Below are 20918 nucleotides of genomic sequence, written 5' to 3' on the forward strand. Positions count from 1 at the left end.
TCCACAAGCTCTGTGGGGGCAGGGATGCTGACTGGTACCATTCTTGGTCCCGGGGAGCCTGGGCAGTGCTGGGCAGGGAAGGGGGGGCTCAGGGACACCTACCAATTGACGAGACTTGGGGCAGGGGGTGAGGCAGGGATCTGTCCCACAGACCACAGGGAGGGAGTGTGCAAACCACCTTTTCTGCCCCAAGCTTCAGTTTCCGGCTATTCTTGGTCTGTGTGTGTCTCCCTAAGAATCCAGGCCTGACGCACACTAGGTGCTCTCCTCCCACCCCTGCCTCTCCGAGCCCTGCCGCTTGAGCTGTGCAAGCACAAGCAGACAGCAGGGATGGCCTCACGCAGAGGTCAAGGGGCAGCTACCCGCCATTCCTCGTCTCTCGGCTGTCAGACATCTCGAGGGTAGGTGGCATGGCCTGGGGACGGACAGAAATGAACTCACATTATCTGTTTCACTGTCCCAAAGGAGGAAGAGGGTCTGTCTAAAGCCATGGAGACTCTGGGCAGGAGGTTTGCTGACAGCCTGGGAGGTTGCCCAGGAGGGGCTGTCCAGCCCAGGTGAGCGTGTCCAGCCCAGGAGGGGGAAGCTGCCTTTGACTACCCCTTTAGGACCATCCACGGGGTGATCAGAACCCCTTCAAGGATGGCAATGGGGTGCAATCACACTATGTTTCAGAGGGGATACCAGAGGACAGACAGGTCCACAATCCCTCCGGCTGCTCTGAAGTTTCAAGAAGGGGTAAGGATGCAGCTGCCCCCGCAGGGGCGAGTGCGGAGTCACCAGGGACCACAGAAGGGTGAGGCCAGGCGAATTTGAGCATGCAAACTCAAAGCAGGATAGGCCAGTTTACTGATCAGCCTTCCCCTCCTCCTCGTCCTCCTCCCCTTTCTCCTCCTCCTCCTCCTCCTCTTTGTCTTGGGGCTCCGAGGTCTCAGCCTCAGGCCCCTCCTCCGCAGTGGGCTCCACTAAGGGCGCCTCCCTCAGGAGGTCCCGCACCAGCTGCTCCAGGGCCCCCAGGCTTATCCTCTGCAGGCGCTCCTGGTGCTCCCGCCTCAGCAGCTGCAGCACTGCCTTGGTGTCGTGGGGCGTGAAGTGTTTGGCTAGGACCAGGCCCAGATGGTGCCACAGGGGCTGGGGCTGGCCGGCCTCCGCGGCCGCTGTCTTCGCCAAGGGCCGTATGATGACATTGATGGAGGCATTGGGCCCGATGCAGTAGTCGGAGAGACACTTGTCATCAGCCAGACGCTGGCCTCGGAAGAGCAGGTACTGCTGCTCCTCGGGCACCTGCAGTCGCTCTGACACCAGCTTCTTCAGCATGGCCACACTCTCTTGCCCTGACACCTTCAGGCTGCATCTCCGGCCCAGGAGCAGCTTGACCGTGAGAATCATCGGGCCAAGAAGAGAATCAGGAGGGATCCATGCTCCGCCGCTGCCCTGAGGGTTAAGGGCCAGTGCAGGAGGAGGGGGCTTCTCCCTATCAATGGAGGGCGGTGGTCCCAGGAGGCCAGGGGCCAGCCCCCCATGGGCAGCCATTGGCTAATGCTCTGTGATGTCACAATGCGGTGTGAGGGCTCATTTTGAGAGCGGGACTCTGGGGAAGTCAGACGGACATTTTGGGCACAGGACATCCTTCCTCCATAAAGGGAGAAAGGAGAGTAGGTTAAGGAGCAGGAGGGTCCAAAAGGAGAGGGTAGCAGAAAGAAATACGTCCTCGTTGACTCATTCGACACATATGTATTGGGTGCCTTCTTTGCCAGGACCTGTCCCCAAGGAGAGATGGGATCACGGTGGATACTTTCTGCCCTCATGAAGCTTTCAATCTAGTGGCTAACGTTTATTTATCAAGTGTCTTCTCTCTGGCAAGCACTTGACACGCTCTCTCGGATTGAGGTTCCCAGAAGCAGACCCGGGGACAGGGATTCCAGGGCACCTGCTGAGTTGGGGGGGTGACCCCGGGAAGTGGCAGTAGGAGGTGAAGAGGTGAGACAAGGCAGCGAGGGAAGCCAAAACTGCAGAAATGAGCAGGTGGCCCTCGTGAGTCACCGGGGAGGCTTCCATCCTGCCACATGCTCCGGAAGGTTCGGAGTAGACCCTTGAGTTGTACCACCTGAGGAGCAAAGACGCTGGATCTGTGTGCTCGGGCTCCCACCCTTGGCTAGTGGGGGTGCTGACCTCGGCTGCGTGGCCTGCGCAGGTGCAGAGCATGCTTCTGTGACCAGAGAAGACCGGTGCGCAGAGATTTGCAGGCGTCGGCAAGTGGGAGCCCTCAGGGGTTGGGGAGCGGGAGTGCAGGGAGGATGCAGTGGGTTCCCCGGCCGTGCCTGCTGCCCGGCCCTGCCCTACGGACTCCTCACCACCTCAGAAGCACTACTGCTATGTTCTCCGTTCGCAGAGGACAGACCATGGAGCTCGGCTCACCCACACGGCAAGCAGCAGCACAGCTGTGTCTTCACCCTTAGCGCATGTGGCCTCCTGAACCATCTGCTCCGGGGCTCCGGGGCGCTGGGCACTCGGAGACAGCCGGGGCTCCGCGGCCAATAGGGAACATGCGTGGGGCCTCTGCCTCTGCCCGTCAGCTCCTTCTGCTGGGTTCAGTTTTCTGTCCCACTTGTTAAAGGTCTCCTGGGTCAAGCCCTTTCTATATGCTGGCACATTTAAGCCTGCGAGGAAGGTATCATAATGCATTTTAGAAATGAGCGAGTGTGAAGAAGGCCTGGCTGACTTCCCATCCAGTAGGGTGGTTTCACCCGGGAGCCCCTCGCGGCTCCCCAACTCTCCCCCCTCTCCGTGCTCCGCAGCTATGCTCGGCTCCCTCCTCCTCTCTTCTCCCTCCAGCCTGGGCGACACTTGAACGCTGGTTCAAAACCACCTCCTCCAGGCTGCCAACACCCTTGGACTTTTCAGACCTTGCCCTGGCACAGCACCCAGCCCAGATCCCCTGCCCAGGGTCACTCCAACCACCACCCCTCTCTTCAGGCCCTGGCAGCCTCGGGCCAGGTTCTCACTCATGGCATCGACCCAAATTCTAGTCCATAGGGAAACCAAGCCCAGCGGTCAGGAAGCCCCTGACATCTTGCCCTTTCCCACCAACCAGAGTGCTGCCCCAGTCCCCTCCTCCTCCTCCTCTCCCTTACCAAATGAGCCTTCTCTCATTATTTCCATTCTTCTTCAGAAATGTCTCCAAAATCCACCCTTCATCTGCATCTCCACTGACCCCAAGCCAATCCAGGCTCTCACCTTCCTCCAGCCTGTGGCTCAGGATTCATAGCTGATCTCTGTCCAGTCCCACCCCCTTGGGTCCATTCACACCGCAGCTAAGGGAGTCTTCCTAAATAAAAGTGAGGCCAAGTCCCTCCTCTGCATTAACACCATCCAGTTTAATCCTTTTAGCCGTTGGAACCAAAATCAGCCTCCTTAGCCGGGCACCCAAGGGCACCATGGCCCTGCCCCGCTTGCCTCCCGAACCTCATTGCTTCCCCACACTGCATCCTCCACTCCAGCCAACCTCCGGCCATTCCCTCTACTTGCTTGTCCCATGTGAAGTCTTCGAGGCTGGTTAAAAACCACCTCCTCCGTGAAGCTTTCTCTGCTTTCCCCAGGCTTGGGAGGGGCAGTCTCCCCCTCCCTCTGCGCATCTGTTAATGCCCTCGAGCATGCACCTAGCATAGGTCTGTGTCTCCCTCACGGACCATCGACCATCGGAGGGAGTGAGTCTTACCAGTCCTTGAAACCCCTACCACCAGCACAGAGCCCAGTTCAGAGAAGGCTTCAAATACACGTCTGTTGAATGAAAATAAAATTTAAACCTGCTGAGTAGGCAGGAGGATGCAGGATCCAGTATGACAGGCTGTAGAAAGGTAAAAACCTGCCTGCAGCCTCTCCCTTGCCCCTCCCTCTTCCCCTAGAGAGATGAAAATCCAAAATTACACAAAAAATAAATCAGAAAGTGATTCCAATCTTTACCAAAGGATCTTCTATCGTATTATTTAAATAGTCAACTCCCTTGGTGCATTCGAAATAAGAGAGAATTTGCAAATGTGCATATAGCGTGTGGGGTCCCCGTGGACTCCACGATGTCAGGGCGTCTGCTCAGAGAGAGTAGCACGTGGATGAGGCTTCTCCCTGGACAACTGGAAGCTCCCAGCCTCTGGAGAGGAGGACTCTATGGTGGATAAACCATGGGATGGACAGTATTCCGGACATACCATGTGAGATGTGCAGAGCAGAGGTAATCCAAGGAGGCTTCCTGGAGGGGGCCAAGTTTGAGTTGTCTTTGGCAGGATACAAAGGAAGGTGAGATGGCCTGCAATCTCTCTCCTGGCTCTGGGTCCTTCTGAAGAAAGTGGCAGGAGGCAGAGTTCTGAGCATGGAGGGAAGTAAGAACAAGCCATCTGCCTCTAGGCTCTCCCCCTCAGACCATCTACCCAGTGGGGTGCTGCCCAGGACACTGGCAGGACTGGGGAAGGGCCTGGCTTCTAGAAGCATGTGAGAGCCACATCTCAGGCTCCGTCTCGCCAAGGCTACTTGGTGCCCCTGTGACAGGGATTTTGAGGGCCACAGCTGTTGATCATGCTTTTCAAATCCGGCTCCCTGGTCTAGAGAGCCCCATGTTCCTAACAGGCCATGAGGACAGAAGGGGCAGAATTGGGGGTATCCTAGGAAACTGAGAAAGATGATCGCCACCTGGCCCCTGCCCCTGTGCCTGGAGCTCCCATTGCCTTCCCCACGGGGGACGATGGGGGCACCTTGCTGGGCCCTCAAATCGTATTTGGAACCTGGAAAGTTCATAATTTTTCCCATACAATAGTTTGTCTTCATTACACAATTAGCATAAGAAAATGTAATCGTGTCTTCAGAGCATGCAATCAGACGATTGCCATAATTGGGGGGAAGGCTAGCGGGAACGACTGGGTTTTGTGACTTGAGCAGAAGGAATGAACATGGGCTGAGAGAACACCGGACGGTGGTGGGCTCGGGCCCCCTCTCGCAAACCACAACACATGCGATTGTGTCACAGGAAAACAAGTGCAATGTCTGTGTTGGGGGCGGGGTCTGGGGACAGGCCTGTGAACACCAAGGTACCTGCAGGGCCCTGGCAACGCTCCTGAGCAGACTGACGACATCAGTTCGCTGAGGCCGTGAACTCCCTAAGCAAATCGCCATGTGTCCGGCTGCCAGCCTGGGGCCTGCCTGAAGTGAGCCTCATCCTTGAACTTCATTCGCCTGCACTGTCTCATGGGGGTCTGAGCCCTGTTCAGCCGCCCCGGCAGGTCGTGCCCCCAGGCCCCAGCACAGCGCCTGATCCATGAAGGCATTCAGTACCTGCATTGATATAAACTAATCAATGTAAACGTGAGCTCTGTCACCCCTGGCTGTCAGGGAAGGCCCCACGGGAAACGGGCCCAAACGGGATCCCCAGGCGCGCGCCCCCGTAGGGAGCTCTCACTGCGCACACAGGTAGGCAGGCCATGCACGGCCGGCCCAGGGGAAGAAGGCCCAAGATGCTCCCGGACAGCTGGCGGGGCTCTGGGCTGTGGGGAGAGCACAACCCCTCCTTGGGGCTGCACAAGAGGCTCATTGAAAAGGTAGGCATGGGGCGCCTGGGTGGCTCAGTCGTTAAGCGTCTGCCTTCGGCTCAGGTCATGATCCCAGGGTCCTGGGATCGAGCCCCACATCGGGCTCCCTGCTCGGCGGGAAGCCTGCTTCTCCCTCTCCCACTCCCCCTGCCACTGGCAGAGGGGCTGAGAGCCTGGAGTCGTGATGGTTCTGGGCCCCTTGCGGCCTCCAGCCCCCCACCACCCCCACCACCCCCACCACGCCGCAGTGGCTGCTGGGCCGCAGTGGCTGCTGGGCGTCAGTGAGGCCCGCACTCTGCAGGACGCTCTCCAAGACCTTGGAAGAGAGAGTGCTGACTACCAGACAGGGCGAGGGGGGACACTGGCAGGTGTCCTCAGGCCCACCACTGTGCTGCCGGGGACCCCATTCAGCCTGTGCCACCTCCTGTCACCAGGGCCCCTTGCCCCTTCCAGGAGGGGTCTCTCAGACGGCTCTGTGCTCAGGCAGGCCTAGCCCAGGACAGAAGAGGCAGCTCTTTAGGCGGCTCCTACCCCCGGCCGCCCTCTGTGGCGTCTGGCACGTAGTAGGTGCTTGGTAGCTACATGAGGCCCATTGCCCACGCCTCATCCACTGGCTGGCACTGGCCGTCTCAGCAGCTGCACAAAAGTGGGTCTGCAGCTGTTCCAGGGGGAACCCCAAGGTCCCCCTGACAGGTCTTAGGGAGCTGAGGCTGAGGCGTGTGGGCCAGGCTGGGCAGGACCAAGGGAGCCGGAGTGGAAGGAAGGCGGCAGATAGTGCTGGGCCGCCGGAACCATCCCAGCCCTGCACTCACTGACTGTGGGCCGCCCAGCCTCTCTCTGGGTCTTGGGCCTCGCCCCAGACCACGCTCTGCCCTCGCCGCTGTCCTGGAGCCCTCCAGAAGTCAGACACTGGCCGCGGGCGGCTGGGAAGCCGAGCCCCGCCCCTTACAGGACAGCCTCCCACCTGGAAGACCCTGTGGGGTGCGGCGCGCTGTGACCACTAGATGTCACTGGCGGCCTCCCGGGCCGGCTCCAGCAGCCGCGCCCCAAGCGGGCCTGGGGCCTCTGCCCCTTGGGGCCTCTAGGCACGCAGGGCTAGATCCGGGGCCAGAGCCTGGCCTCCCTCACACTGCCTGTCGCCCCTGCCCATGCCCGCAGGGCCCGCCCCAAGGCCCACCCTGAGGCCGGAGGGCAGGATAGTAAGACAGGCCCCCGTGGGGGACACACACACACACAGAGATCCACCATTTCAGCCCTGTGCATGGACTTTATCATAGAGGGGAGGACCTCTGGACCCCAGCCAGCCCGGCCAGAGAGGCTTTGCTCTCAAGGAGGGACTTTGGGTGGGGCTGAGGGAGGAGCTGGAGCTACCCCAGGGACAGGGCAGGACGGGCGCCCTGGCTGAGGGCCCAGCACGCAGGACCGTGGGGAGGAGCGTGGGGTTCGGTGTGATGGAGTGCAGTGGCAGGCGGGGAGGCAGGGGTGACCTGGGGCAGGGACAAAACAAGCAGCGGCCAGTCACCTTCACAGAAGTGTTCTTTCCAGGGGCTGACAGTTCTCTAAGTTAAACGTAACACATGCTAAGTCCCTGCAGGGCACACGGGAGTCCCAAAGGAGCAGTCCACAGCCACTACTCAGGCTCTTAGTCACACTCACACGCACACGCACACGCACGCGAGCGCTCTGCCGACCTAAGCTGGGATCAGCGGACGAACTCCTTTACCACACTGTCTCTGAGCTCTGCCAGGGCTGGAGAAATGCCAGGACCCCAACTGGCGCTCCACTGCCTAGTGAGCTCCCGCCTCCCTCAGCACCTTCTTTATGAGGGGACACTGCCCATGGAGGGGCTGGTGGCCCATCATCTCAGCTGGGGGAATCCTCAACCATGATCCATCCACACAGGGCGTCCCCCCACCCCCCAGCCATCTGCACCCCGGGCTGTGTGATTGCAGCTGATAAAAAATAGTTTGCATCAGCCCTGGCCGTGGTACTGTGACGTTCATTTAAACATACTACATGTACTCTGGACTTGAGTGTAATGTACGTAAACCCTCCCGGACTGGGATTCCGCCAGATGACTCCTCAGACAAGGGGCCATCAGTGAGCACTGGGAGCGGGAGGAAGGCTCCGCTCCACGGGGGCCAGGGCTGGTTATTCACACCCGTACCCAGCCTTACACGCCACACTAAACATGTGCCAGGCATGGTATGTGCGCTAGACCGTGGGGAGTGATTTCTGCAAACTTACCAGGAACAAAAGCGAGTACTTGGACTGGGCTCGGACCTGGCAGGTAGGGCACTGAGGGGCAGGTCCGAGGGGGAGAAGCCGTTCTCATCAGTCCTAGAAAAGGGGGAAAGCTCTGGGGAGAGAGCTTAGGCAGAGCCCGCCTTTGCCATCTGTGTCCTTCAGGGCAGGACAGAGGGGTCAACTATGAAAAGCCTTCTCCCAGGCCAGCTTCAGAAAGTCCTCCGGGAGGCTGTGGGCGGCACATGCTCGAGGAGTGTCAGAGGTCTAGGGGAGGGATCTGTGGGGCCAGGGAGGAGACTGCCTTCCTCATCTGGGGCCAGGGAGTGCAGAGAGCCGAAGGCCCTGGTGGCTGAGGCTGGGGCTGATGCACCAGGCCAGGCAGAGGGCATCATGGGGTAGATTCTGATTCATCAGAGGGGTGCTCGGTAACTCATCATGTGTCCCCCAGCCCCTGAGTACTATTTCTCCTTATAAAGTGCTTCCGAAAAAAAAAATCTATAATCTTGTCTTGGTTGCAACAATAAGAAAAAAAGATGTATTCACATATCTAGGCTGGATTAAGGGGAGAAGCAAGGAGTTCCTAGGTCCGGTGGAAGGGTAGCAGCTACTGAGACCCGTCTGAGGGCCAGATGGGTCCTGGAGGGCCTGGCATTCGTGGGTACCACCCCCCACACACACACACCGGACAGCTTTGATGAATGCTCCCTTCCCTCCAGGGTGACTGTTCCTTTGAAGATCCGTGTCATCAATCAGAGTGGCGGAAACCCGCCACCATGCAGTCCAGATCAAACATGATGCATTAGAAGCAAGGACAGAGGAGGTGCCCACAGAGCCCTGCCCTGAATGCCTCCTGATCTTGCTGCTCTTGCAAGTCCACAGCCGGCTCTGGATGGAGAAGCCCGCCGCTGCAAAAAGATGCAGCCACGCTGATCCCGCAGACCCAAAGGGGCTCCTTGTTGCTCCTGGACAGGTGCCAAGACTGGCCCTTCAAGAACGCAGCTTCTGCCCTCCTTTCCAGCTGGTTGTCGGCCTAAGGGTGCTGAGGCCATATGTGGATGAGATTCTTGCCCACCGGCCCCTTCTCTCAGTTGAACTAAAGGCAAGTTCTTGCCAAGGGGGATGGATGTAATCTGCTGCCTGACCTTTGCCCCCAAAGGACACTGGGACAGAAGTGGAGGTCCAGAGGGGAAAGAGGAAAGAAAGCTGGGAACAGACCAGATGAGGTTGGACTTGGGGGAACCGAGCTAGCTGGGAGGCAGGCCTCTGTCAGAAGAGGGACCAAACCATAACTGAACAAGGCAGCCAGAGCACTTGGATTCGATTTAGGCTTCATTAACCCTAAGGAGGCCCAACTGGCAGGTGGGGCATTGGGCTGATGGCTTTAGTGGTTGCCAGCCTGTTCTCCAGCCGGGGGCACCAACCACAAGCAGCCAGTCATTGGAAAAGGCTGGAGCCAAAAGCAAGGGGGAGAAATTTCTATTCCAGCCAGTAGCTGATTGAATATTCCTGGGAGCAGCATGGGATAGATCAACCAAAAGAAAAACTCAGGCCCCATCAGAGGCTGCCCTCCGCTCCCAAGGACTCCTTCAACTGAGTCGTTCTGGTGTTAAAACCCAAGCAACAAACTACTGGACCGATAGCCTGAAATCCCAGAGGATGGTCCTCCCCGGGTCACCAACATGGGCTCAAGAGCTTCTGTCCTGTGGTGCCCCCTCAGCTGTAAGAATATCACGCTGGACTGACTACCTTTGTCCATTAAGCCCACCGCCTAACAGACGTTCCTGGGACTCCTGGACAAGTCAACTGATACTCTCAGCTACAGGGACCTGACTCAGAGTTGAGTGGGAAGGGGCAGGGCTCATGGTCAGGCAGGGAGTACCCAGCGGTGGGGGGACCAGATCCAAGGGTGGCAGGGGCTGGCAAGAGTGGTCTGTGGGCTCTTTGTCCTGGAGAGGACTCGAGATGTCCAGGGAGTCATGGGCCAGTTGTCAGGCTGCGCCCCTCCCTTGGCCTCTCTAAAACACTGGCCCTAGTGATGCCCTTAACATACCTGTGTCTTCCCCCCCAGAGTCCTGCCCGTCAGATTCAGAAACTGCTGGCTTGAGACCATCTCTGGCATTGGTGATTGGCCTGGACGCTAGGCGCTCTAAAGAGGCCTGGGGGGGCAGTGGGCAGGCGGCCGGGTCATGGGCCATGCTGGATGGAGGCTGAGAGATGCTCCAGCTGCGGACACCAGCTTCGTGGCAGGACGGCAGCTGCCCATCTGTCGGAAGTGGTGTGTCTGCGGCAATGGCCCCAGGGGTAGGAAGTGGGGCATGTGAGTGACAGTGGGCTCCCTGCCTGCCAGCCAGCTCTGAGCCCAGAAGGGAAGAGGATGCCTCCAGCCTGGACAGCTTTGCGGAAATGGAAAAGAGGGACATGTCTATGGGTTCTGACTCAGCTTGGGTGCTGGGTGTTGGGTCTTCAGCCCGGGGACCCTCGAGGCCCTTGGCCGGGTGGGCAAAAGCGGAAGCCATGAGCAGGCTGGTTTCTTTGCCAGCCAGGAACCAGTAGCCCAAGAATGGGGTCCGGTGGGAATCCTGTGGCTCTTCTCCCCAGGCTGCTTCAGGAGTCACCAAGTGGTTGGTGCAGGAATCCCCCAAGCTGTGCAAAACCACAGTGCATGCTCCCACACTCCCTACCTCACCCGCTTCCCCCACGGCCACCTCCCTGCGGAGACACGGCTGGGGACAAGAGTGAAAGGGGTGTTTGAATGCGGAAGGATTTCAGATCACATTTAGGGAGAAATTTCTGAAACGAGGCTCCAAGGCTGCTTCCTGCAAACTTTGAGCAATAAAGAAAACGAGCCCTGTTTAACTGAATCAAGTTAGACTCAGAGTTAGCCAGAAGGGAGGGGATGGGCCACATGACTTTGACAAGCAGATGACCTTGACAAGCCCTCACTGGGAACTCGGGAGGGGGCGGGGGGGGGGGTAGCGCGGGGAGGGGGCCTGGACAGAAAGAACCCCTGACCTCTTGCCCACCAGGCCTCAGGTGAATGCAATGGGAAATGGCCAACTGGAATGGGATCCCGTTTTGACCAGCAGAAGAGGTGACCGTTGGTCCTGCCGTGGCCTAGCCAGGGACCCCTGGGTTGTAGAATCACAGACTGTCGGAGGGAAAGGGGACCTGAAAAAGCAAGCCCCGCCACCCCCATCAAGAAACTGGGGCCCAGAGAGGTAACTTGCTGACACCAGCCCTCTTTCCCAGGGGTTTCTGTACCCAGGTCCCCTGGGGAGAATGCCCTTCCAGGAGAGGAGTTGGCACCAAGCCCAAGGAAGTGAGGCAGGACAGCCTGGGAAGCTTCGTGTGGGGAGTGCTCCCCAAGGCCCCAGCCAAGTTTCTGGGCCCCAGATGAGGAGTGAATCGCTGGTTCCCCCTGGAGGGGAGTAGTCAGTCACCCCATATAAGTTTATTTTTATACATGTCTGATCTATTTCACATCCGCTCAGATATTTTGCCACATATACAGGAAACGTAACTCTCCCCCATATGGCAGTGTTTGGCTGGCCAGACCTGGGGAAACTCAATAGGGTCACAGAGGAGCAGAGGGGAAGAATGCCAGAGGCCTGAGGCCATGATGGGCATTTCAGGCCAGCAGGCAGGGGACAGGGGTCATGGTTGGGTCAATCCAGGAATCCCCCTGCCTGGGTGCAGAGCCCCAGGGCCCACAGCTAGGAAGCTGTGTGCGCTCTGGGTGCGGCTCTCCCAGGAGGATGGGCTGAGGGTGAAGCCGTCGAGCAGAGGACAACGAGAGTGAGCAGGCCAGGGCACGGGGCTGTTGGACAGACAGAGACAAGTCTGGCCTGAGAGGCAGAGACTGCGGTGCCGTGGGCATCAGCAAAGGGGCAGACCAGCGCGCGGGCATCCTGGCACGAGGAGAGCCCGAGACCTATAGCTCACGTGAAACAAAAGGCAGTAGCCAGCCGGACCTTCCCCAAGTCACCAAACGGAACCACGGGCCTCACTTTTCCTCATATGCAAACTGGGGTTGATACTACCCAGCTGAGAGGCTGGGAGGATGAAAAGAAAGAACACTGGCCCTGTTCCTCCAGAGGGTCTGATAAAGGAGAGCAGCGCCCCAAATCCAAGAGTACAGCAGGGAGGAGTACTGGTCTCTCCCATGCAGGGGGGGCGACGCAGGACGATGTGCGCGAATCCCCCGGCACGATGCCTGGCTGCGGGGTGGCCAGTGAGCTTGGTTCTTCAGTTCTATTCAACAGGCGCCGAGCTCAGAGCCTAGAGAGAGAGAACCCATTGGGTCTTTAAAGGACGCTGACAGGCCCTTCCGGGGGTGTAAACAGGAGGCTGGGAAGAGCCAGGAGGGGCTCCTTCCTCCCCCCACGGATCAGGGAAGCTCCTTCTCAGCTCTCTCAGACAGAAAAGTAGACTCACGCAGCCCAGCATTCCAAGGGGGACAGTGGGCCTGAATAACACACTGATTTTGTGGAGCTTTTCAGGGGTTTGTTTTGTTGGGTTTTTTTAAGTTTAAATTCACGGTCATTGCATTCCTGTAAGGTGTGCCATGGAGGCAGGCTGAGGGATGGGCAGCCCTAACCACGGAGTCAAGATAGGGGCAGGCGCCCTGCTCTCTCCCCATGATCCCTCAGTGTTGGTGTCGGACACGGGGCATGGGCAAGACTGGCCGTGAAACAATCTCTCCTAAATGAAGCCGTTTGGATCATTCTAGTCCTTAGAAACTGCATAGGTAGCCTGGCCTCTGCCTCCGTCCCCAGGGCCTCCTTCCCCTTGGCCCTGGACCGTGCTGGCCTGGAATATGTCACTGCTTTGGTCAGCCCCTGGCCCGGGGGGGCTGGCTCAGGATAGAAAAGAACCAAGGAGGAGCCTCACAGTCCCTGCTTGGTAAATGGAGTGTGACAGCCAAGAAGTTGCTAAGCACTCCCCTTCCTCCATTCTCCTCTGGGACCCAAAGAATGGGAGCTCTGAAAAACCCGAAGCCTGGGGAGTGTCAGAGGGTGGAGGCTGCACTTGGCCTCACCTCACCCCATTCCCCCACCCACCTCCCTGTAAATCCTGGCGACACAACAGGAAGGCCCTTTAACTAGCACATAAAAGTGCTCTGGGCTTTCAAAGCCCCCTTTCTGGTGTTTACAGGGAGCCTGAGACATTTATGGGCCATTTCCAGTCTCCTTCCCGCTGACCTACTGAGGCATCTTGGTTTCTAGCTGTAGTGTGGGGAACTGTCACCGCCCAGGTAAGGGACTGTGGGGCCAGGAAGGAGCATGGGACACCCCCGACCCCAGGAGGTGCCAGGCTGGCCTCTATGGGTCAGGCAGTCTGCTGGGATCCCCCTCAGATTCGCCCCTTTGTCCTTCAGACAGGGCACAAAATGAGGACTCACCAAGTTGTTATTTACCAACTGACTGGTTGGCGGTTATAGTAACTGTAGATCAGTCTTAGAAGGGGCCCAGGAAACACCCCGGAAGGGTAATGAGGGCTCTGTCCCAATAGATATTCAGCCCATTCTGGAGGTGGCTAGGCATTCCAACAATGGATCTTTAAGATCTTGTTTAGCCCTGCAAGACTTCGAAGCTATAGACTTCTGAGGATCTGGGGGGAAGGAATTATTAAGCATCTCTCCGATGCAGAGCTAGGACTTCCCCCAGGTCAGTAGGCCCGGGAAGAGCCCAGGAGAGGCTTTCCCCAGCTGGGTCTCTGATCCTAGCAGGTCCAGAGACCGCCTGGCTCTAAGTGCCCAGAGGGATGGCAGGGAGCTCCCAGCCTGGGAGCTGACAGAAGCCCGGTGGCGGGGTGGCAGGGAAGGATCTCTGCCTGCTCCTAGCTTCTCTGGCCTGGAGACCTGAGCCAGGGAGTCATCCTAGCCCTAGAGGCTCCCAAGGCAGATTCAGAAGCCCCGCACTGGGCTCTGCCGGTTGTCCCCTCTCCCCGGCCCCTTCCTGCCCTTCCCCACTGCCCCTCCTTTCCTGACCTCTTCTATCTCTTTATATGCTACATTTTGGGGGGACGCTTTTGCTCTCCCCCTTATTCTTCCCCTTTCATATTCCTTAGACTCATTCTTGTTCTCGGAACCATTCCATTTGGTTTTTACTATTTCTTCCTCCCTTTTGCCTTTTCTCCCTGTCTATTTGATCTAGCCATCTCTGCCCCCTCTCTTAGACAAGACTGTCTCTTAACGTCTCATGCGACCATGAAATCACGTGATTTTAGGATCCAATGAATATATGTGCTACACATATATGTGCCAGACTCTTCCCAGTTGATTACTACACTGGAACCTCACGACCTTTCTCTGAGGCTGAGTTTCTTCCCATTTTACAGGTGCAGACCTGAGGCTCAGCCAGATTTGCTTAGAGCCACAGAGCTCTTAGATGACAGACCTAGGATGACCTCCAGCTGCCTCCAATCCCAGAATGGTAATCAAGACCTCCCACAGTAGCACTCTATAGTATAATATATATTATGACCCATAACATAGCACATTCCAGATACGGACAGTGTATTTAGTGCGGTGAACAGGACCGTGCCAGATACTGTTCTTAGTGCTTGTTGTTCTTTTGTTTTGTTTTATTTTATCCTTAAAGATTTTATTTATTTATTTGTCAGAGAGAAAGAGAGAGCAAGCACAAGCAGGGGGAGTGGGAGAGGGAGAAGCAGGCTCCCCGCTGAGCAAGGACCCCGATGTGGGACTCGATCCCAGGACCCTGGGATCATGGGATCATGACCTGAGCCGAAGGCAGACGCTTAACCAACTGAGCCACGCAGGCGTCCCAGTGTTTGTTATTCTAACCACACACAGCTTCACAGCAATGCTATGAGGTAGGTATACTACCCCCATTTTACAGATGACAAAACTGAGGTGCAGAGAGATTAAATAACTTGTCTACAGACACACAACTAGTAAGTGGCAGGCCAAGATCCAACCCCAGGCACTCACCTCCAGCCTCTGCCTCCACTGTCCCTGGGCTCCCAGTCCCCCCCCACCCCAAGCTCTACGGCAGGTGGTCCCCCTCCTTCCCCCAAGCTCTACGGCAGGTGGTCCCATCATCAGGAAATTCAGGGTGGTGGAGGCATGGTCTCTGATTCAGACGGTCACAGAGTTTTCAGAGGCCTATGGGCCTTGCCTACGAGAGGAGAAAGTGTCCACAGCATGTGTCTGGGTCTGTATGTCCTCCGGAACTCCAAGGCCAAGTGTTGAGGAGGGACGTCAGAGGAAGGGGTCAGCTGAGACAAGCAGATCCTGTCTTGTTTCCAGACTAGAGAGAATAAAGGCCTCTATTTGGAGCCCCTGCACACACACCGCCCCCTCCCCAAGCTGGCTACTCCCAGAAGGGCCTCTTGCCTCCCCCCACACTCTGGGAAGGCCCTGAAGAACTTGCCCTTCCTCCTGACCCTGCCCTGGGAGCCACAGCTAAATCTTGCTCCACTATTGTCCAGCAGCACCCCACTTGGACCCATGGCCTCCCAGCCCCTGGGGACTTCTTGGCGGGTACCTGGTCTGGCTCCCCCCGCCCCCTCCCAGCATAGGGAAGAATGTGTTGCTGTCATCCTATCCTCCCTCCCCGACCCTAGCCCAGTGCAGAATTGGATTAAGAACAAAAATACGAGCTGTGTTTGTTTTAATCAGCTTCAAGACATGGGGGCTTCTAAAGGGAAGGAGAGCAGGCCGGAGGCGGCCCGGGGCAGGCAGGCCGGGCGGTGATGCCATCCTGGGGTCAGGAGCACACAGAGCAGTGAGTGCATCCACGGGTCAGATCCCAGGCCAGATACGGGCTGAGAGAGGAGGACCTGGGGGCCGAGGGTTGGGGCTCAGGTAGGAGGAAAAGGATGGCGGGAGGGAGGGGAGACACAGGTTCCCCCCGACACACACACACCCCAGAGTGCTGGAGTGAGGCGGGAGGGGAGGGGAGGTGGGAGGCCCAGGGAGCCCCTGTGGAGAAGAGCAGCAGGGAGTAATTTTTTCCAGAGGAGGGGCTTCCTCAGGGTCTCTGGAATGAGGGATGATGGGAAGGAGTTGAGGGAGGGTCGACGATGATCTCCACCACCCATTGCAGGAAGAACCCCTAGCGGGGGCTGCCACAGCACCCGAGCAATGGTGTCTGGACTTGAGTTTCGTGCCCAGATGTGCCAGAGCTGGGGGGACACAGGTGCTCACGTTAAGTCAAACATGTGGAATCCAGTGGAAAATGGGAGGTGTCAGGGCCAGATTGAGGGAACCTGCCTGATCCCTGGGCAGATGTCAGATTTGATGAAGAACGGGAGGCTGCAAGGTGTGGAGGAAGGACTCCGAGGTGGGAGCCAGGAACCTGGGTGCTCTGGGACCCTGGGGCATTTAAGGAGAAGCCCCTGTGGCCATACAAACCTACACTTGCTCTATGAGTGTATGTGCTCACATTAGCTCTGTGAGCCAAAGAAAGGGGCTCAGAGAGGTTCAGGAACTGGTCCAAGGTCACACAGCTAATGAGAGAAGAAGCTGGTACAGTTACCTAAAGCTCAGGATACCAGGCCAGTGCTCCAACCCCTGTGGGTTGAACAGCCTCAACTAGTTTTCAAGTCGAAGCATCCAGATGGAAACAATGATGTCAGACAGCTGAGGGCAGAGCTCCCAGAGGTCCTTCCCAGAACCCTCCTGCTCCCCAGCCACCAGGTACCGGGAGAAGGGCCTGGATGGGCTCTGCCCACACTCCAATCGGACTCTGGTGCTTTGGGCCACCCTTGCCTGGAGGTACCTGTGAGGGGGCGGCAGGAGTCTGCGCCAGCCCTGAGACCAGAGCATGGGCTCCCTGGGACAGATCTGGGTCTTCTCATCCAGGTCCACAGAAAGGTTCTGGTCCATGACGATGCTGTTACCAGTTGGAGGTGAAGGAGAAAAAACCAATAGTGAATTCTTTATACGGTTACATTTAGTGAGCTTCTAAATTTGAAATGATATCCTTTTTCTGATTTAAAATGTTCTTTCTTTCTTGTTACAAAACATAATGAAAGCAGGACTTCTAGAAAGTCTATTCTTGGCAAAATAAAAATTGTCAAACCTTTTCCTCCCTTCAGTTAAAAGCAATTTTTAATGGGTCCATAAAAATCCCCAAGTTTGGGAACAACTGTATATTATTTATTTGGTTTTTTTTTACAGATTTATTTATTTATTCGAGAAAGAGAGTGCCGGTGTGCATGTGTGGGGTGGCGGTGTGTGGGGCAGAGAGAAACTAACTCTAGGCAGGCTCCACACCCAGCACAGAGCCCGACGTGGGGCTCGATCTCACAGCCCTGAGATCACGATCTGAGTGGAAACCAAGAGTCGGGCGCTTAACCGACTGTGCCCCCTGGGCACCTCTATTCTTTATTTGGAGACATTCTTACCTAGCCTGAGACACAGTCTGGAGCTCTGCACGCTACAAGTGCTTAATAAATGCGGATCACAGGACTTCTCACGGTCCAGGTCAGCAGGAACATGGATGGGAGGCTTGGGGTGGCTGTGCAGGCCTGAGCAAACTGCTGCATTTCCGCCTCAGTCTCCTCTTCTGCAGAGGAGGAGGCAGGAGCATCCGGTGACTGAGATGGATTTCAGCGGCAACATCCCGCAGCTCAGGGGAGGGCAACTCTGAGTTCTTGGCACATAGATGAGGCCCGTCTCAAGCATGGAGCTCGCAGCCGTGCCCCAGGCCGAAGACTTAAGGGGGAAGACGGAAGGATGGACTTGTCCAGCTGGCCCACGTGAGAGAATTTCTAGCATCAGCAGCGGAGGGTCTGCCAGCCGCGAGAAAACGGTATCACCAACAGCAGCCAGGACTCAGGCCCAGACGAAACGATGGCCCCTTGCCCACTGTCCCGAGCCTCTGGATGCATCTCCCAGCCCCTGCAGGCTGGGACCAGTCTCAGAGCCTCCCCTCCACCATGATCACGCCACCCTCTGTAGGTCAAGTCCATCGGCTCCAGTGCCGCTTAGCCCCTACTCTGATGCCAGGTGTCATGTCATGTCATGTCAGGGGGCGCACGCGTTATCCAGGAAAACAGTGCACACAGTCGTGATGCATCATTTCATGTTCAGATGGGTCTTGGTCAAGCAACAGTAGTCAAGCTTGTTAAGAGGCAGTTGGACGAAACAAAATATGACCAGTCTCTGCCCTCACAGACCAGCTTCTGGAAAACACCCCTACTGACCTGAAGAGAACCCACAGGAGAGAGGAAACCCATTCCGCCCCTGGGGAGCATTCTGGCTAACAGAGAAGGTGGGTGCTCTGCACAGACCCAGCAGTAAGGTAAACCCAGAAGCAGGAGGTGTGGACTGCTGGCCAGCCATCGACAGGGCCTGGACGAAGATGTCTCTGTGAGCGCTGGAGCTAGGTTAGAACGCCGAGGGAAAGGGCCGAGGCCATTCCACTCCTCTCTGAAGCGGGGCCCTCAGCCACTGCGGGAGGCAGGGCTTGGCCTGTCTGGAGCAGACACTGTCTCCGGGGTGTGGGTGACGTTTCCCAGCTTTGGTCTGGTTGTGACGCAGGAAAGAGGCAAGTTTGCCAGGGTCCTGGGGCGCAGGGGGAGAGGGCACTATGGCCTCCACAAAGTGCGGAAGGGACAGGGCAGCTGTGGGGGAGGGTGGGGGCGGCTCTCCTACCCCCTCAGGCAGCTCAGCTCTGCACAGTCTCAGCCCCATTCCCCCGATACCAGGGGACACCCGCTGCTGACACCATGGCATTGGGTTTCCCCTGGGCTGGCTCAGGCTACTGTCACCGGGCCTGCCAGGAAATTGCTGCTGACACTCGGGGAAGGGCCCAGGGAAGGGCCCAGGAGGTGGGAGGCCAGGATCGTGTGGTCGGTGAGTTCCGAGCAGGCAGCAGACGGGCTGGAGCAGGGGCAGACCGTTGTGGCTCTGAGAGGACTGTAGCCACAGAGCTGGGCCCTGCATCTCCATCTTGGTCCCGCTCCTCTCACGCTCTCGCCAGGAGGCTGGGGAGCCTTGGAACTTGGGGCCAGCCTGGTTGCGTGGGGCGAAAATGGAGGGGAAGGGCAGCACTGTCCAAGGTCACAGGACCCCCTCCATTTCCCCACCCCCAAGGTTGTACAAACGGGCGCCTTAGCATCCCTCTACTGCTCCACCCTCACCAGGCCACGTGCCCCTGCTTCACAGGTTCCCCTACCAGCTTTAATCTGGAGAGGAATCACATCCCCCTCCTCATGGGCTGTCCCCTGTCCCACCCTGTCCCACTGGGTCCCAGACAGCCTGCTCTTCATCCCCCCGCCCCGTGCCATCCCTTTCTCTCTCCCTCTCTCCCTCCCCTGCCACCTCTCTATTTTCTGCTGTATCTAGTAAGATAAAAACATGCGCTGGCTCCCAGGTGCTCCTAAGTATTTCAAAAAGTTGGACAGAAACTGGGGAGGGCTGGGTGTGAGTGGCAGGAGGGATCCTTGGACTGGGAATCGAGATCCTCCAACTCTTACTGCCCCCAGAGGTTCTCCACTAGAAAGCGTGTGGTTACATGCTGGGGATGTTGGGGATGGAATGACCAGGGACACACAGCACTCTGTGCTCTCAAGGGTAATACTTATAGGAGGCTGGGCTCAATCCCCACCTGCAAAGAAACATCAGTGGACTTCTCTCCCCTGTCCCACGGCTCACCACCCCCCATCGCAGATGAAAGCCCTCCGTCCGGGACTGTGACCATCCCCCAGAGCTTTGATCCTGGACTATCACCCTAGCCGCAGCCCCAGGTAGGAGGACCCAAAGGAGAAGCAGGCCCAGGGAAGTGCGGGAAGGGGCAGGCCCATCGGAGGAAGCCCCCCAGGGTGCCAGGGTAAGCGTGGGGATGGCGAGCATCCACTGTGAGTACAGGGTAGGGGCGGTGGGAGTCCAGCCAGGGACCCCCAGGAGGCAATGAACAGTAGATGGTACCATGCTAGCAGCCTGGGCCCTCGGTCTCATGGCCCCCGACAATGCAGGCCGCTCTCCGGGAACCCCACAAGGGCGGGAATGGACCATTTACTCAGATGACCCATCCTCGTCCGCGTGCACCTGTCATGGCCGTGACACTGACAAACGTGCAAAGGCCCCCAAAGGCCCACTTCTGCCTCAGTCTAGGACACCCCTTCAGAATGGGTGGGACGGGGGGGGGTCTAACTTGCTGGGTCCCAAACTGGGTATTAACAGACTGTCAAATCATAATTTAATGTTCTTACTTTTCATTTAATCACAAAAGAAAGGTATTTTAACACTTGTTTTGAAAGAAGTGGAGAGGATAGAATAAAAGACCATCCTTCCCAATATCAATTAGTGATAAAGATCCAGCGAGGGGCAGCTTTGGGGGCAAGTGACTGCAAGGGGCACCAGGAGGCCTGGGAGGCACTGGTCAGATGCGAGCCCCGGATCTGGGCGACCGTCACGGAGATACGGTGCACAGAGAAACGTACCGAGCCGTACATCTGGGAGGAGGGCACTGATGCGCCTAAGTTACACCTATGTGGACAAAGTCAAGTAAATGAGGCACAAGTCAGACATTGAGCTCACAGAAGCTCATGCACTTGGGGCCACTCTTCCAAACTCAAATTCCAGCTCTACCCCTTGGTATCTGTGTGACTTTGAACCAAGTGCCTCACCTCCCTATTCCTCAGTCTCCTCATCTCGGAAATGGGGATAATGATACTTAGCTCAAAGAGCCTGTGAGGCGCTCAGGAGTCAATGCATGTGAAGCCGGCCTGCACGTAGCTCCAAAGTCAGTGGTGTTTGCTGTTCTTCCAAGAAACTGCAGCTGCCAACTCTGAACTGAAACATAAACGAGATGAAACAACTTCAAATTAAGAAAACGTAACGTGACATTTTACAGGATCAATCACATTGTACGATACTGCTTTCTTCTACAAGCTTATTAGAGGCTCTATATATGGTTACTCATTCATTATTCAACCAATATTTACCGAACACCACCAGCTTCAGAGACTGTTCCAGACAGTGGGAATAAAGCAGTGAATTAGACAGAGTCTCCATCCTCATGAATTTACATTCTCCTGTGGGAGACAGTCAGTAAACTAAATAAGCAAAAAAATATATAATACAATGTCAACAGAGAACACCAATCAGGAGAAACACCA

General features: G+C 57.1%; 1 protein-coding gene across 1 annotated transcript; it reads right to left on the reverse strand.

Moving 5' to 3' along the window:
- Window positions 1-817: 817 nt before the first annotated feature.
- On the reverse strand, window positions 818-1492 carry UBL4B (ubiquitin like 4B). Its single transcript, XM_032415909.1, has one exon. The coding sequence runs from the start codon at window positions 1387-1389 to the stop codon at window positions 847-849; it is 543 nt and encodes a 180-aa protein (XP_032271800.1). The 5' UTR covers window positions 1390-1492; the 3' UTR covers window positions 818-846.
- Window positions 1493-20918: the final 19426 nt, after the last annotated feature.

This window comes from Phoca vitulina, unplaced genomic scaffold (genome assembly GCF_004348235.1).
Source record: "Phoca vitulina isolate PV1807 unplaced genomic scaffold, GSC_HSeal_1.0 scaffold2, whole genome shotgun sequence".
In the NCBI taxonomy this organism is placed as follows: domain Eukaryota; kingdom Metazoa; phylum Chordata; class Mammalia; order Carnivora; family Phocidae; genus Phoca; species Phoca vitulina.